General features: G+C 50.0%; 1 protein-coding gene across 1 annotated transcript in view; it reads right to left on the bottom strand.

Moving 5' to 3' along the window:
* ARHGAP22 (Rho GTPase activating protein 22) overlaps window positions 1–18,448 on the bottom strand; it is a 120,038-nt gene that overhangs the window by 24,720 nt on the left and 76,870 nt on the right. Inside the window, exon 3 of the mRNA XM_016200857.2 lies at window positions 7,173–7,301. Within this exon, the coding sequence (XP_016056343.2) occupies window positions 7,173–7,301 (129 nt within the window). The remainder of the gene's footprint in view (window positions 1–7,172; window positions 7,302–18,448) is intronic.

Genomic DNA, 18,448 nt, shown 5'->3' on the forward strand with positions numbered 1-18,448 from the left:
TCTGCTGGCTCTTCTTCTCCCTTACTTCTTGCAGGGAAGCAGCTCGAGACTCAGCTCTGGGTCTCTGTTGGCCCTATGCTTCCTTGGTGGTGTATCATCCAGACTCATGGCTTCAAACTCCATCAGTGTGTTGATGACCCCCACATCCTCTCTCCAACCCAGTCCTCTCTCCTAATCTCTAGACTAAATGTCTGACCACCTGCTTGACATCCAACCTTGAGCATCTCACAGGTATCTCAGACTAAGCCCCAAAGTAAACTCTTGATCTTCCTGCCAAACAAATACACTTCCTGTGGTTTTTCTCACCTCAGTTAATAGCTAATCCATCCTTCCAGTTGCTTGGATCAAAACACCTTGGAGAGAGGAAACAAGCTGGCAGAGGAACAGCTGCACCCGCCGCCTCCCGCAACCACATCAGAATTACAACTAAAATACAGAACCACCATCACTCAGAGCCTCCTGAAATCTGGCTGAACAGAAGCCCCACAACCAGGGAACTGAAGCAGCACCGAGAGCGGGAGGAGGGCGGATCCGGGCTGAATCACAGAGACGGCCGAAGGCCCACCCCCAGTGCCGTGGTTTAAACCCTGAAGGGAATCTCGGCCGTAGAGGTTTCCCGGAGGAGGGAGGGGTCCCAGCCCCACAACAGGCCGCAGCCCAGGGCTCCAGGGCCGGGAAGAGACGTCCCCATAGCTTCGGGCCGTGAAACCGGCGAGGACTGTGGCTGAGGGTCTCGGAGGCTGCGGGAGCCCCAGCAGCTCCTCTAAAGGGCCCGGCACGGACTCACTTGGACGCTCCCTCTGAGCCCAGCGCCGGGCAGCAGCCTGAAGGGACCTGGGACACTCGGGGAGGAACTAACCTGCCTGAAATCCGGGAGAGAGCTGGAGGGGCGGCTTCCTCCCGGGCAGAAGGGCTGGCGGAGGCCATGGCTCCTGTGGCGAGTCCTCCCCGCACAGCCGGCAGGCAGGCGCCATGTTTGAATCGCCAGCACCTGACTCACACCTTTGGCCCCGCCCCCCCACCTGCAGCTCATCAGGCCATTTCCAGGGGCTTTTCTATGCAAGTGGCCTCTCGAGCCTCATGCTTAGGACTTTCCTAGAATCTCTCCAACAGGCAGCGGCTGCCCCATATGGCTTGATAAGTGGCCCAGGGCCTGGCACTAGTGGCAGCCTACATTGGTTCATAGCTTGGCCTCTCCTGGAAACACCAAGCCCAGCACAAGCAGCAGCCAACTACGGTTTGCTGTGTAGCTCATGCTGGGTGGCCCTGGGCAAGGCACTGGCACAGGCTGACTTTGCACCTCCCAGGAGGCCCCAGAGACAGTGCACCTGGTGGTGAGACTTGACCACGCTGGATCACAACCCCACCACATCTACAAGGGACACACTCAAGGGGCGCACTTGGTGAACACCAAAGCTCCACTGAAGTAAATCCTGCTCCATAGGGGCGTCTCCAGCACAGCAGCCCTTTGGCTGTACTTGCAGCTGGCCCTCACAGCTGATTGGTCTGGGGGTCAGTTCCTTCCAGTGACACCAACAGCAACCAAGGCTTAACTACAACAGGACAGTGCACACAGCCCACACAGGGCAGCACCTAGAAGGCCCAGCTCAGGTGACTGGACCCTACAGGACACCTACCACACAAAGGCACTCTACAAATTCCAGGACACATAGCAGCTCTACCTAATATATAGAAACAAACACCTGGAAGCAGCCAAAATGTGGAGGCAAAGAAACATGTCACAAAGGAAAGAATAGAAGAAATCCCTAGAAAAGGAACTAAATGAAATAGATCCAAGCAAGCAGAATAATGGTTATAAGGATGCTCAAGGACATTAGTAAGAGTATGACGAAAATAATAGAGAAAATGGATGCTACACGAACTGAAATGAAGAATAATTTACAGGGAATCAACAGTAGAGTAGAGGACACTGAGAATCAAATCAGCAATTTGGAATATGAGGAAACAAAAAACACCCAACCAGAAGAGCAAAAAGAAAAAAGAATCCAGATATATGAAGGTAGCATAAGCAGCCTCTGGGACAACTTTAAGAGGCCCAACATTCATATTATTGGGGTGCCAGAAGGAGAGGAAAGATAGCAAGAAATTGAAAACCTATTTGAAAAAATACTTACAGAAAACTTCCCCTACCCGGGGAAAGAAATTGACTTACAAGTCCAGTTAGCACAGAGGTTCCCAAACAAGAGGAACCCAAAAAGGCCCACAGCAAGACTCATCATAATTAAAATGCCAAAGGTTAAAGACAAAGAGAATCTTAAAAGCAGCAAGAGAAAAGCAGTTAGTTACCTACAAGGGAGCACCCATACAACTGTCAGCTGATTTCTCAGCAGATCTTTGCAGGCCAGAGGGAATGGCAAGAAATATTCAAAGTGATGAAAAACATGGAACTACAACCAAGAATGCTCTACCCAGCAAAGCTGTCATTTAGAACCGAAGGTCAGATAAAGAGCTTCTCAGACAAGGAAAAGCTAAAGGAGTTCATCACCACCAAACCAGCACTACAGGAAATGTTGAAGGGTCTTCTTTAACAAGAAGCTAATAAACAAAAGAATCTGATGAACTAAACAGACCCAGAGACACTGACCCATGTAACAGACGATCATATTTCAGAGGAAAGAGGGAAGGGGGGTGGAGGGTGGGAAGAGATTAACCAAAGAAGTTATGTGCATATATGCATAACCCATGGACACAGACAATGATGGGGTGAAGGCCTGGGGAGGAGGTGGGAGCAAGGTGGAAGGGATCAACTGGGGGAGAAAAATGGGACACCTGTAATACATTCAACAATAAAGATAAATTTAAAAAAATAAATTAAAAAAACCACCTTGGAATAACCTTGACATCTCTCATTCTCTTACACCTTTCCTCCATCCCAACAGGGAAATACTACTGGCTTTACCTTCAAAATACATCAAGAATTCAATTACTTCTCATCACCAATACCATCCTGGGCCAAGCCATCATCTCTTACCTGTATAATTGTGTAATAAGCTCCTAACTGCTCTCCCTGTTTCATCCTTGCATTCTTTTACCTATTCTCAACACAGCAGCCAAAGGGATCCTGTTAGAACCTGAATCAGGCTCCGCCACTCCTCTGTCCAAAACCTGTCAATGACACACCTCACTCCGAGGAACAGCCAGAGCCATCACTGTGATCACGAGGCCCTACTGATTTCCGACCCATTACTTCTCTGACCTGTTTCCTCCTCTCTCCCCTCACAGACTCTGCTCCCGCCACACTGGCTCCTAGCTGCTCCTCCAACATGCGCACTCCTGCCTCTGCTTCCAAAACTCTCTGCCCAGGTACGTGTTTAATTCACCCTTTCATCTCCTTTACTCAAGTATCACTAACCTTTGCCCCCCCCATCACTCCTGCTTGCCCTCCGCACCTCATCTTTCTCCACTGAACTCACCACCATCTAACCTACAACAGGCCTGCTCATCTTGTGATCTGTCTCCTCTAATTGAACGCACACTCCGTGAGGTCAGGGGCCTTGTCTTTCCTGCTCACTGCTGCATCTCCAGCCCCTGGAACACATTCTTGAGCAAATGACTGATTGGCTGAATGAAGGACTCGATCAGTGACTTCATCCCTGGGCAGGCCACCAGCAGTCGCAGGCTTCCCTGACCCACTGGCCTGCCCCAGTTTCTCTGTGGGGACGCCCAGGCTCTCTAACCGCAGCAGGCATGCTGCCCACTCATCTCTGTCAGAGGTGGCCCGCTCTCTGCCAGAATAAACATGCTTGAAAGGGCTCTTGGGCTCCGTTACTAGACAGTGAAAGAAGGACTGATCCTCTAAGCCTCCTTTCCAGTGGAACCCAGGCTAATAACAGCTTTGCCAGGAAACCTCCAGAGGCTGACTAGCCCACCTGTGAGTGCCCATGCTTGTCCAGACATGTCTGGCATCACCAGCCCCTGGGATTTCTGTGCTTCCTCTATGCTTCTGGTGGAAAGGAGATAAGCACCTTTGATGGTGGTTCCTGTTTTAATTCTTGCAGGTTCTTCAGCACACAGCCTGAGAAGTCTGATAATCACTGTGGGGGGGGGGGGAGCTGGGGGAGGAGCAAACCTGAGTTCTGTGTGGGATTCTGCAAAGGGTCCTCGTTCTGAGCAAGCTGAGAGGCAGACAGCAAGAGAGAGACAGTGAGAGAGATAGATGTATGGATGGGTAGCTGATGGATGGATGGATGGATGGATGGATGGATGGATGGATGGATGGATGGATGGATGATAGATAGATGGGGGGAAAAGAGAGTGAGAGAAAGGCATGGGCAGGGAGCCTTCACACTGGGGTGTGGGTAGACCACATGTGACAGTGCCTTGCATGGGCCGAAACAAAGCACAGCCTTTGGGCTCAGAACATCCGCCTTCATTTCTCAGCTCTGATCCCTGACTAGCTGTCATGAGCAATTACTTAGACTCTAACTTGCAGTTTCTCTGCTTTGCTTTATTTATTTATTCTTTACATAGTAAAATATGCACACATCCAGAAAAGACAATAGTGCAAGATGAACACCTGTGTAACTGACTACCATCCTGACTTTTATGGCATCATTTCTTTTCTTTATATTTTTGCTGCCTAATTAGCTATCCATAAATAGTTTACTTCTGCCTTGTTTTTCAACTTTATGTAACTTTATATAACTGGAATTATAAAGCACATTATTAGGCTTCCCCAGTCCCACAGTATGTTTTTAGGATTCAGGCATGCTGGGTAGAGCTGTAGGTAATTCATTCTCACTGTTGAGTTTTCTGTTGTAAGAAAGAATCCTATTTTTGTATCTGCTGTATTGCTGTTAAACGCTTGGTTGGCGTCAGGCCGTCATCAATGGGCTGCTGAGAGTGTCTGACGCAGACGTCTCCTGGCACACCTGTGAGCATGCCCAGCAGTAGAGGCGCTAAAACATAGGCGTGCATAGCACCCACTTCTGCAGATACTGCCCACGGCTTCCCCAGCAATACATGCAGTGTCTGTGGCTCGATACCCGCCTTGCCGCTTGGAACCTGCGGTCCTTTCATTTAGTCACACGGGCAGGTGAGAAGAAGGGTGCCGCCTTGTGGATTAATCTGCATTTCCCCGATTACCCGAGACTGAGCCCGTGCCTCTGCTCACTGGTCACGAGGATGTGAAGCGGCCGTTCAGTCTCTTGCCCTATGTTCCTACTGGCTTGCCTGCCTTGGCCTTACTGGTTTGCAGGAGTCTGAGGTGTGAGTCACTTGATGGTCGTATATGTAGCAAACACCTTCTCCCACTCTAGAGCTTATCTTTTCATTTTTTCCATCTGCCTTTTAAAGAACAGATGGTCTTCATTTTATGTAGTACAATTTGTCAATCTTCTCTTACAAGATTAATGCTTTTTGTAATTCATTAAAAAAGTCTTTCTCTACCCCAGGATCACGGCTATGTTCTCCTCTTTCCAGTGTTCAAAGGTGCCACCTGTCATAAAGCAACGTCCAGCCACATGGAAGTCTACTTCTGGGCCCTATTCTGTCCTATCGGTTCACTTTCAACCACCTTGCACCAAAGGAAGCCATGGAGGCTTCAGAGTCCTCCCAGGCCATGAAATTGGGGTGTGGGTCATGTCGCTGCAATTGTTGGGGGCAGGAGGCTATGGTTAACAGTGTGAGGCCGTTTATGAAGCCCGAGAGAAAAAGTACAACTTGCAAAGTGATATCGACTCTTCTACATAAGAGTGGTCAGGGGCGTGTAGTTCTACAGCAGGTGGTCAGGAATCTGTAGCAGGAATGGGAGAGGACAGCGGGTAAGGTGAGGCATGAAGGAAGGGGCTCGGCCCATGCGGCGTGCAAGATCTGGAGATGTGCCATGAGCCCCCAAAGATGACCTTTGGCCTCTGTCTGGACTGGGCACCAGCACTGTGGGGGGGGGGGAGAGGACTCCCGTGGCTCCTGTGGTCAGAACTCAGCATCCCGAGGCCCCTGGTCTGCACACTCAGCAAGGGGTAGGTGGCCCCAGCTTAGCCGGTGTGGCAACGCCTCCTGAAGGCCCTTTGCATGATGACTTCATAGAGACACCAACCCACAGAGTCAGCAGCTGCCCATGGGCACCACTTTCTTTTCTCTATGCCCCATGTCAGACCATCAGCAAATCTGGCAACGCCACTTGCAGAACATGCCCCCAGCTGACCACTCTTCGCTGCCTGGCCCGTGACCCTGTCCCATGACTGTCCCCAACTGCTGTGTCCACTCTTGTCTACAGTACACCCCCACAAGGCAGCCAGAGGGCTTTTTTATACATCTAAGTCCAGTTTTGTCTGTCTCTTGCTCAGAGACCTCCCCGATGCTCCACTGATTTAGAACAAAATCTGAAATCTCCACCATGTCCCCAGGCTCTGGAGACCTCTCGCCTCAGGGCCCCACTCTCCCGTCCTCACTCCCTCAGATACGCTGGCCTTCCCGAGGCTCCTTGTGTTCCCGCTGCCCAGTCCCACCTCAGACCCATGCACTTGCGAGTCCCGGCTGTGCGCTCTTGCTGGGGTTCTCCGGGAGGCCCAGCTGGCGCCCACGTGCACGCGCGCGCACACACACACGCACACACGCACACAGGTCCTCCCGTGCGGCTGCACACTGCTCACTGCGCTCCTCATTGGATAACACGTGACACGCGACGCGCCTGCTGTCTCACACAGGACACCCCGGGGAAGGGGGGCAGAGACACTACCTACTTTGCTCACCACTGAACCGCAAGTGTCTAGGACAAAACCCGCTACGTTTTAGGCTCCCAGTAAGGGCTGCGAATAGAGGAGGAAGGGAATGGAGCTGCTGCCTTCCTGTCGGGACGGGCGGGTGTCGTGGCCGGTACAGGGGCCTCTGTCTGCAGAGGGCACCGCAGAGGGCAGGACACTGTTCCTAGGATCTGCTATGGCCCTGAGCGCTCACTTCTGGCCCCTGTGCAGACCTCACACACCCGAAGCATTGGGCAGGGGTCTGGCGCAGAGAGGCACGATTTCCCTGCCAGGGCCTGCTTGGTGTCCCGAGGGACAGCTCTTGAGGGCTGCCTGCCTGTCTTAAGCAGCATGGTACACAGCCAGTGGGTCCTGGGCGACAGGGCCCTGCAGGCCAGGAGCGGGTGGGGGCGTGATTACCTGGACGCAAGGGTTCTAGAGGGTGAGCATGCGGGCTACGGGCAGTACCTCCACCAAACGGGGCCCAGATGACCCGGCGGATGGCCTGCACCCAGTCCTCCATGTCACGCTGAGAACTGGCCATGAGCAGGAGCGCCTCAGGGCTGGCCGGCACCTTCTCCCGCTCCACGGCACCACCTGCAAGACAGGGAGACACAGGCTTACTACGGGACCCCTGTGCGGACACGGGGTGGCCTCCCCCACGCACTCTCTCCAGCCCCAACACCGGTCAGCTCTTCCTGCCCCGGCGGAGACAGCATCTCTCCACAGCTTTCAGCAGCAGCCCAGCACAGCCTGCCCCTTCACACCTCACATATCTGCCTTGGGGCACTTCTGGGGGTTTTTCTTCCTTGATCTTGCAATTTTTCTGTATCGAATCAGAATCATTAAAATCATCCCGGGGCACTATTTTTAAAAGCATGCAGACTGGAGGCCAGGTCTGAGAAGTTCGGTACCCGGAGTAAAATTCCAAAATTCTGCCCGTCCTGCTCCCAGCTACGCTCTGGGCTCTTATCTAAAGGCGGGAGGAGGGAAAGCTCAGCCAGCCCTTTGTGAACTGCCAGGGACTCCAGTGGGTCTCGTGTGTTCACGTGTAAATGAACTAACCTTCCATATGGAAATGAACCAGGTTTGGGGATGTGCATAAAACCCTTTATACTGACTTCATAGGCAATTTAAGGGATTTCAAGAATGTCCTTGTCTTCATGCAGCTCCCCCCACATCACATAATATGTAACTCGCCTATGTGTTTGCCTAAAGACCCTCACCAGGACCATCTGCTGGTGGGGTAAGTCCCAGGGATCCATGTTCCCAAGGGGCTGGGACCGCAGTGGGGAGAATGGGGACACTCAGTCCTCGCTGGGGCCCAGCCCCAGGATGGAGACCAGATACAATCAAGTGCTTACTGAGGAGCTGGTACCTGCCTGGGACTCTTCTAGAAGCTGCAGGCACTCAAATGAACAAAGCTGACAGACACACCTGCCTTCCTAGATTCTTTAACCTTCATAGCGACTCTGAGGGAAGTACTTTTAGCATCTGCATTTTACAGATGAGGAAACTAGAGCACAGTAGAGTCAGGGATTCCAAGTCCCCAACTTTGGGATCTCACCCACCCCATGTTCCACCATCCCCCACAAACAAGCTGGCCTGCTGGGGTCGGGCTGTAGTGGTCACAGCAGTGCCACTGAAGACTGGGAAACGGACTAGGCTGCTCTAAGCACTGGAACAGGGAAGGGTGAGTCCTCACTGGGGGGGTTGGGCCTGGACTCTGGGTGAGAAGCAGGAAAGGTCAGTGGGGCCCAAAGCTCAGGAGGGTGCTGAGCAAGGCGACAAGACTGCCAGGGCCCTAGGGTGCCTTCTGGAGCCCCTCATTACACACACAGCCCTGCTCCTTTGGGTCCACGCAGCTTTGGAGCAGCAGAGGTGGCGAGGAGGAGAGCTTGAGGCAGAGACAACAGAGCCTGAAGCCCTGGAGGCAGGTGCACCTGCCAAGAGCACAGGCGACCCCACAGCTCAGCCAGCTGCAGGCAGCATTCATGGGGGCGTGGGGCTCCAACTGAGGCAGGGACAGAGCTCCATAAGTTAGGACCCCACACCACATGGACAATGAAGGCTGCGACGGCTGAGTGTTCTGGGTGGGGAGGAGAAGCCAGATGCCACCAGAAGCATTTCTGGAAGATTCTCAAGGTGACTCAGAAGAAAGGGACCTGGAAGTCCAAGGCTCTGAGAACTTGTTGTGGTTACAAGTTTGTACCTAATTGGAATATCTCATTTTTCAATTCTTTGTCCCAAAGAGGGCCACCCAAGTTATACAGGCTTTATATAAACTTCCTCTATAAAACTTGGACCTGCCCTGCCCAGATGTTGACAGCTGCTCTCAGGTCCAGCTATGCCCCTGCCCATGGTTCCCCTCTCATGGTGCTCTAGGACTGTGTATTTAACTTTTAATGTGTTTTTCATGTATGTTTAGTTATGTATTCATGTCATATATGTATGTTTAACTTTTTAAAAAAATGTCTTTATGGATTTCAGAGAGAGGAAGGGAGAGGGAGAGAGAGAGAAACATCAATGATGAGAAAGTCACTGATCAGCTGCCTCCTGCACGCCCCCGACTGGGGATGGAGCCCGAAACGTAAGCATGTGCCCTGACCGGGAATCGAACCAGGATCTCCTGGATCATAGGTCAATGCTCAACCTCTGAGCCACGCCAGCCCGGCTGTTTAACTTTTTAAGAAATTGCCACAAACTATTCTCCAAAGTGACTGCACCCTTTGCATTCCCACCAGCAGTGCACAAGAGTTCCCAATCCTCCACTTTCTCTCCAGCGCTTGGTCTGGTCAGCACTTTTACTGTCAGCCATTTGAATGGGTGTGTATCAGTACAGCATTGTGCTTGAATTGGCATTTCCCAAATGACTAATGACATTGGACATCTTGTTATATACTTAATTGCCATCTAGGTATTTTCTTTGGTGAAATACCTGTTGAAATCTTTTGTCCATTTTTTAAATGTATTGTTCATTTTTTCATTATTGAGATTTGAGAGTTCTTTACACATCTGAATGCAAGTCCTTTATCAGATGTATGCTTTGCAAATATTTCTGCCAGTCTGTGCCTTTTCTTTTCATTCCATTCACAGTGGATTTCCAAGAGAAGTTTTTAATTTTTATAAAGCTCAATTTATCAGCCTTTTCTTTCACTGAGCGTGCTTCTGGTTTTGTACCTAAGAAATCTTTCCTTAGGCCAAGGTCCTAAAAGTTTTCTTCTAGAAGTTTCATAGCCTTAGGACTTACATCGAGATCTGAGTTTTTGTATATGGTGCGAGGGATGAGTCGGAGCTCGCCCTGTTGTCCAGGGCGGGCGGTTGTTCCATCTGCTGAACAGATCGCCCCTTCTCTGCTGACGGGCCGGCCACCTACAGAGGCGATCGTACCATCTGCAAATAAAGGCAGTTTTAGTTCTTCCCCTCCAATCCGGGTGCCTCTTATTTCTCCTGCGTGTCATTGCGCTGACTACGCCTCAGCATACGGTGTGAAACAGAAGCGGTGAGAGCAGGCATCCTTGCCCTGCTTCCCCCGTGGCCAAAGCGCGCCTGCTGGAGGTTTTGTGTCCCGTCCTTCTTGCACTGAGGAAGTTCGCTCCTAGTTCCAGTTTTCTAAGAGGTTCTGTTTTTTTAAATCAGAGATGGATGTTGGATTTTTGTCAAATGCTTTTTCTGTATCTAATGAGATATCACATGATTTTTGGTTTTTTTTGTTTTTTAATATAATAAATTACATTGATGAATTTTCAAATCTTAAACCAACCTTCATTCCTGGAATCCCAACTGGTCATGATGTATTGTCCTTTTTATATATTGTTGAATTCAATTTGCTAAAGTTTTGTTGAGAAATTTATTTATATTCATAATGGGTACTGGTCTGCCATTTTCTTTTCTTAGAATGTCTGTCAGTTTTGGTATCGGGATAATGCTGCCTCACAGAATAAGCTGAAAAGTATCCCTCTTTTTCAAAAATTTTTGGAAGAGTTTGGGTAGAGGTGCTATTACTTATTTCTTAATGTTGGTAGAATTCACCAGTGGAGCCACCTAGACCTGCACTTTTCTTTGGGGGAAGGTGTTTTAATAACAAATTTAATTTAACATATACATCTATTTCTTCTTGAGTGAGCTTCAGAAGTTTGTATCTTTCAAGGAATTTGGTTTATCTAAATTGTTGACTTTACTGGTGTAAAGTTGTTCATAATAGTCCCTTATTATCTGTTTACTATTTGAAGACTCCAGTGACGTCGCCCCTCTCATTCCTGATATCGCTCATCTGTGTCCTCTCTCTTTTCCCCCATCTGTCTTGCTAGAGGCTTTCCAATTTTACAACCGCAGGATGGATAGTTGTGGCACAGACCACAGGAACTTAAAGCCTAAAATATTTTTATGTAGCCCTTTTTTAAATTGGTTTCGGAGAGAGGAAGGGAGAGGGAGAGAGAGAGAGACATCAGTGATGAGAGTCACTGATCGGCTGCCTCCTGCACACCCCCCACTGGGGATCGAGCCCCCAACCCGGGCATGTGCCCTGACCGGGAACCAAACCGTGATGGCCTGGATCCTAGACAGATGCTCAACCGCTGAGCCACGCTCGGCCGGGCTGTGTAGCCCTTTTTTAAAAAAGATTGTTAACCAGAAAAATGAAGACAGAGACGTAGACAACAAAGTCACTAACACAAAGAGCTGTTTCTTTTAGATGAATAAAATCAGAAATTTCCCACGTGTGTGTGGCGATGAGTCGCTAGGGGAGTTTTCCTCTCTGAGCAGCCCTGTCCTTGGTGCTCCATCCTGAAAATCCTCGATGCACTGGTCTCCCGGTCTCTAAGCTCTGTCTCCTTAACTCGTGGAGCCTGTGGTTCCCACGCGGGTTCTCCTTCCTGCACGGCAGCCTCGGAACTTTCTCGAGGCAGTAAACTGGAGCATGTGCAGGGCTCCCGTCGCTTGTTTCCCATCTCTTAGGCAGCCGTAGTCCGTCATCACCCAGTGTCCAGTATCTTGAAAAACATGTTTCTTATATTTTGTCTTTTTCTGGGTTGTTTTAGATAGAAGACTAAATCAGTGACCTAGTTAAGGCCCAAACCAGCTCACACCATCTGCTCAAAATCCTGCAATGCCCCCTCTCAGCAAAGTCCTTGCAATGGTCTTCCAAGCCCCTCACCCACCACTCCTCTGCCTTCTGGCTGCCCCCTCCATTCCTGCTGCCCCTTCCATTCCTGCTGCCCCCTCCATTCCTGCGGCTCCCCTCCTTGTTCTTTGCCATTCCTCGAACAGCCAGGCAGGCCCGTGTCAGGGCCTTTGCACCAGCATCCCCTCTGCCTTGCTGTTGCCAGGAAAGCTGTTATCCCAGACACCGGCACAGTTTGCTTTCTTACGTCTTCTGGTCTCTCCTCAAATGTCGCCCCACTGGAATCTTCCTGCTGCTTTACTTAAACCTCACCACACATCACCCACCACAACCTGTGCCCCTCCTGACCTCACCTTTTCCTCAGCACTTATCACAATCCAGGACGCAACACATGTACGTTGTGTTTTCGTGAACTGCCTATTTATACTTTTTATTTTGATCCACCCCACTCTGTTTTATAAGCTGCTCCAGCACTCGGAGCGCTGCCTGGTATGGGAGGGCATCACAGAATCTTGATGAAGGAAAGACCACCAGCAGCAGAGCCAGGGGCTGGCACCCACGGGCACTCACTCGAGACAGGCAGGAAGTCAGAGGGCTGATGAGCCTTCTAAGTGTGAACATTCACAAGGGAAGTGGGGTCAGTATCCCCGTTTTTGAGGAAAAGATGGAGGAAATATTTGCAAATCATATACCTGATAAAGGATTAATATCCAGAATATATAAGGAACTAACACAACTCAATAGCAAAATAACCAATCACATTTAAAAATGAGCAGAAGATCTGATGAGACATTTTTCCAAAGATGAAATGCAGATAACCGACAGGTTCATGAGAAGACGCTCAACATCACTGATTATCAGGAAAATGCAAATCAAAACCCGAGATACCATCTGACCCCTGTTACAATGGCTGTCATCAAAAAGACAAGAGGAACCAGTGTTGGTGAGGGTGTGGAAAAAAGGAGCCCCTGTTTATCATTAGTGGGAATGTAAATTGGTGCAGCCATTATGGAACCGAAATGTGGGTTTCTCCAAAAATTAAAAGCAAAACCACGATATGATTCAGCAATTCAACCTCTGGGTATTTATCTGAAGGAAGCAAAAGAACTAACTAAAAAAATACCTATGTTCCCTGACCGGTGCCACTCGGTTGGTTGGAACGTTGACCCATGCACCAAAATGGGAGGCAACCAATCCATGTTTCACATCGATGTTTCTCTCTCTCTCTCTCCCAAATCAATTAAATATATATATATATATATATATATATATATATATATATGCACCCCCATGTTTATTGCAGGACTATTCACCATACCATAGCCAAGATATGGAAACAACCTAAGTGTCTATTGATGGATGAGTGGATAAAGGAAATGTGAGATATGTATAACATTATTCAACCATAAAAAAAGAATGAAACCTTGCCATCTGCAACACCGTGGATGGACGCTGAGGGCACTGTGCTAAGTGAAATAAGTAAGATAGAGACAGGCAAATACTCTATGTTCTCACTTATATGCAGGATCCAAAACAAAACAAACAAGCAAAGCATAAAACAAAGCTCAGGGAACAGATCGGTGGTTGCCAAAGATAGGGGTGGGAGTCACAAGGCATAAACTTCCAGTTATAAAATAAATAAGTCACGGGGATGAAATGTACAGCATGGTGACTATAGTTAATAACACTATATTGCATATTTGAAAGCTGCTAAGAGAGTAGATCTTACAAGTTCTCATCACAAGAAAAACCATTCTGTAACTATGTGTGGTGACATTAACAGACTTAATGTGATCATTTTACAACATATACAAATATCAAATCATTATGTTGGATATGTAAAACTAATATAATGTGTGTGTAAATTATTCCTCAATAAATAATAAACAAATAAAGGGGAAAATACTGAGGCCCAAAGATGTTAGAAACACACCCAAGCTGTACACCCAGTGAACTCCGACCCAGGCAGTCGTCTGGCTCCCAACCCAACCCCACTGGGCTTTCTTAGTTCCCAGCTGGGCTTTCTTCCCCTCTGAGCTCCTGAATTTAAGACCTTTCTTCTGTGAGTCTCTTTCCACCCACAGTGACTCTCAGGGAGAGGTGGTAACCCCAAAACGCAGCAGGTCCCAGAAGGGGTGCTGAGACAAGAACCCGTATTTTTCAACTCTTCTGTATAAAAGTTTTCACAGCAAAAAGGGAAAGGAGCAAAGGACACATGTGCGAAAGCATTCTGTAAAGCGCTGCAGCCGTGGGGCTCTTCCTCTGCCAGCGAGGGGACAAGCCGTCAGTCCGGCGCACTTGACCGAATGACGTCTGAGCTAGCCTGCCTCTATGGGGACTGACAGAAGATGCTCAAAATTAAAGGACACTGATGTTTCAAGGTGACGCTGCTGCAGTGGAGGATTTGTCACAGGGCCCACAGGCACCTTACTTGCTGCCCAGGGGAGCGGGGGCTCCAGAGAAGGTCCCAGAAAGGATCCCAGAGAGGAAGGCCAAGTGTGGGGACACAGCTCTCTGGACTAGTGCAGTCCAAAGAGAATATAATTTGAGCCCATGTACAATTTTAAATGTTTAAGTACATAAAAAGTAAAAATAGTTACCTTATACCTTATTTTTAATACCTTTTATTTATCCCAACACATCCAAAAGAGTATCATTCATTTCAACATTTAAAAATTACAGATAGCCCGGCCAGCATGGCTCAGTGGTTGAGCATGGACCTAGGATCCAGGAGGTCGCAGTTTGATGCCCACTCAGGGCACATGCCGGGGTTGTGGGCTCGATCCCCAGTAGGGGACATGCAGGTGGCAGCTGATCAATGACTCATCATTGATGTTTCTATCTCTCTCCCCCTCTCCCTTCCTCTCTCTGAAATCAATAAAGCCATACTTTAAAAAAAATACAGATAAATAAAACCCAATTACTGAGATATATACCTTAGTTACATATATGTACATATAACTAAGTCTTCAAAATCTGGTATGTAGTTTGTGCTAACAGCACACCGTAACTGGGACCACCCACATCCCAGGTGCTCAGCAGCCACTCTTGGCTGGTGGCTACAGGCTTGGGGTGAAGACCCCCCCCGCAGATGTCCCGAGATTGCCCGCATGGGTGCGTATGTGCGTGTGTGTATGTGGGGAGGGGGCGGCCACACCGGGCAATGCCTATGAGCCAGCTGGGCTTTCTGCTCATCCCTGGCTGCACCAGCCACCTATGTGCCCTCCAGTCAACCCATTTCTCTTAGTCAGCTTGGAGCCATCAAAAGCCACTTGCCCTTCAAGGGTTAATCATCCTCTGGCTTGGTGCCCCTGAAGCCTACTCTTGACCTGGCTCCCCACTTACCCCTGGGCAGACGCCTGCTCCTCTTCAGATGCCTGGTGGGGCAGAAGGGCATGTTGCGGGAGGTGGTGCGGCTGCGGGAGGAGCAGTGGCCGGGCACTGCCAGGCCAGGGGTGAACCCAGGTGGCCAAAGGCTCCAGGAACTCTCACGGGAGCCCCGGAGGAGTGTGCTCTGTGTTCTACCCTCAGGCCCTTTTGCCTCTTCAGGAACCTGAGCACTTCTCAGTGGCCCCAGGCTGGGACTGTCCGGGGGCAGTAAGGAGGAACAAGCTGATCCGCTGCTGGTGCAGGGGCTGCCCGCGTTTCCTACAAGGGAAATCCCACACAGGGCCCTTGTGCCTGCCACCTTGACCACTCCCTGCCCTGCATCCCTGGACAGAGCGCAGGAAGTGAGGCCTGGCTACCGCGGGGTCCATCCCTTAGCCTCAGAGGTGAGGGGCTGAGAGCACAGGCCTGAGCCCGTCCCGCCAGCTTTGTGCCTCCGGGGCCTCCTCTCTATGCAGGAAGCCTGGCAACTATAAGTGCTTACTGGCCACATAATCTTTCTATGTTTCCATTTCTTCATCAACAAGAAGCCAATAATTCGACCTGCCCCATGAGGTTCTGGTGCGGTCTGAATGAGAAAAGGAAGCCGTGGACTGTGCCAGTGCTTTCTCAGTACAGTCATGCTCTCTGTGGTCACTGTCACCCGTGTTACAGACAGGGAAGCCAGAGCCCCAGGGGCTTCCAGGGGCCCAGGGCCACCCAGCTAAGAAATGGCACAGCCAGCATTTGAACTTGGCAGTTCTAGGTTCTTTCCATGAGATCAGCTGCCACCTTTATGGTACTTCTATGGTAGGCAGTTAGACTGACATGAGCAGAGCAAGGATGGTGGGCCAGGTACAGAAGGTCACCAGGGCAGAAAGCCCCTGGTACCTATCAATGGGCAAAACTGGGAAGATAAGTACCTCACCCCCAGGGTGACCTTTCCTTCCCTAGCATATCACTGGTCATGCAGTTTGGACCCTCCCTTGACCCTTCCTCCCCTGGCATGCTACTAGTCATGCAGGTTAGACCCCTTAGAGGGTCTGACCCACATCAAATACATTTAGGCCTCAGCTGTGTTTCAGCTCCAGGCCCAGAAAAGCAGCAAAACCAGAGAAGCAAGGCCATGGCTGACCTCAGGACCAACCACACTGACCAATGACCCACTGCCCCAACAATCACCTGGAACACTGATGAATATGCTACTGGGACCCTCCCCTGACCCTCCGGATAAATACCCTCAAGGAAGGCCCAGTGCGGCTCCGTCTATGGAACACGCCAGGGCCTTTACCTGTCGCCTTCCTCCTGGCCTCTCCCTTTCTCCCAAGCTCCAAGGGCCCTTCTTTTGCCTCTGTAACTGGTTTCCTGAGCCCACTTCTTCTACCACTCACTTCTACTTCTGACTTTCTAAATAAACTTTCTCTTATAGGTTGAGTTTTGGCTCTGAATTCTTTCCTAACCAGAACTCAAGTGCCAAGGTTGCTGAGCAGAGGTCAAGTCCGACCCCACAGATCTAACACCTGGTGGTGTTTTCACCACCAACACTTCCACCAACCCTGGGACAAAAGGAGCCTGAGCCAGCCCCCTTGCCAACCTGCAGCCTCTCCTTCGGCATATTCACTCCTCTAGGACAGTGTCAGGAGCCTGGACATAGGCTGCTTTGAAGATATTTCCTAAAGGGCTGAGGGGTAAGCAACAGGCACCAAGCTGTGCTGTGTTGATGCCATCCATTCAGTTGCCCATCTCCCCCGTTTGTCCGTCCATCCATCCATCCATCCATCCATCCATCCATCCATCCATCCATGCATCCCTTCAGCAAAGAAAATCATCCCATTAAGAGCAAAACACATCTGCTTAAAACTCTTCAGAGGGCCTACTGTTCCTGGAATAAAATCTAACTCCAGTGTGACCTTGGACCTCCAGGTGTCCTGTTACTGACATCAGCCATTCTTGCTCCCTTCCTCTTCCTCACTCACCCTCTTTCAACTAGAACCTCCGCACTTCCAGGAGCTCTGAGTGTTACTGTCCCAGGTCCTGGCAGGGCTGCTCCCTTTCACCATCACCCTCAGCCCAACAGCCATCAGAGAAAGTTTCCTAGGTGAGAACCTCAGTCAAGCAACTGTCACTCCTGCCCAATGACTGCCACTTTCCTTTCTCTGTAGAATGTAGCACTATTGGAAATTAGCTTATTTATTTGTACCCTTGTTTACTGTCTACTAAAAGCATATAAATTTTGTGACAGCAGACCTTGCCTCCTTTGGTCTCCCTGGTATCCCTGGGGACTAGTAGTGCCTGGAAAAGGGTGGGAGTTCAGTGAATGGCTGTGGGGACACATGGAGGGCTCTGCGGAGGTGATAGGCAATCTCTCTTAATAAAATACACAAGTTTTATTGGATGTCTCCCATATTCTGGGCAACATTCTAAGTGGTTTGTATATTTTAGCTCGATATCCTGACAGTAACCTTGTAAGGTGGTACAATTGTGGCACCCATTTTACAGACGAGAAAACAGAGGCTGACGGAGGAATTTGTCTGAGGTCACATGACTAGAGTGGAGCTCGCAACTGGCTCTGGTCAGAAATGGAAAACTACTTGTAAACTGGCCTTCTAAAGTGCCGGCCACTCACAAACCCACTGCCGAGGGTGGGGTCTCTGAGCACAGGCCATCGGAGGTGGTCTGACCTCTTGGCTCTAGCCCCATGGTGCACAAGCTCTGAGGTGCCCCAATGAACCCTGCTTCCTGGTATCCACACCCCATAAATTACCCCTAAAGGTGGACAGGACCTAGTTCCTTGTTTTCAATGAATAGAAGAAAAGGGCTGAAGTGACAGAATGTCAATTCTGAGATCAGGCTACGGAGACTGTGGTTATGTCTCAGGTCCCCTCCACTGCAGCAGCCCGCAGCCGGGACTGTGAGGGGACGACAGAGCACCCCTGCATTTCTAGAAAGCTTGTTATTGTCACAAGTGCAGAGAGAAAAGAGAGCGAGGGAAAGTGAGAGAAAGGAAAGATGCTGAAAGCAGAGAGCATGCTGGGCCGTGGCCTGGCATGGGGACTCTCAGTCAGGAGGTGAAATGTCATCTAGTGGCCTATACATGTGCCACACAATAAATCTGAACAGGCAGGGGAAGAAGGAACCTCATGAGACAGTGGGCAGAAAAGGGGCAGAGGCCTGCCGGAGACACAGGAATGAGCAGAGGTAGCCTGGCACCTGCTGTCCACTTGCCCACCTGTCAGATCCTCCAGCAAACGACTCA

The sequence above is a fragment of the Miniopterus natalensis genome, chromosome 14 (assembly GCF_054644295.1).
Source record: "Miniopterus natalensis isolate mMinNat1 chromosome 14, mMinNat1.hap1, whole genome shotgun sequence".
NCBI classification, from domain to species: domain Eukaryota; kingdom Metazoa; phylum Chordata; class Mammalia; order Chiroptera; family Miniopteridae; genus Miniopterus; species Miniopterus natalensis.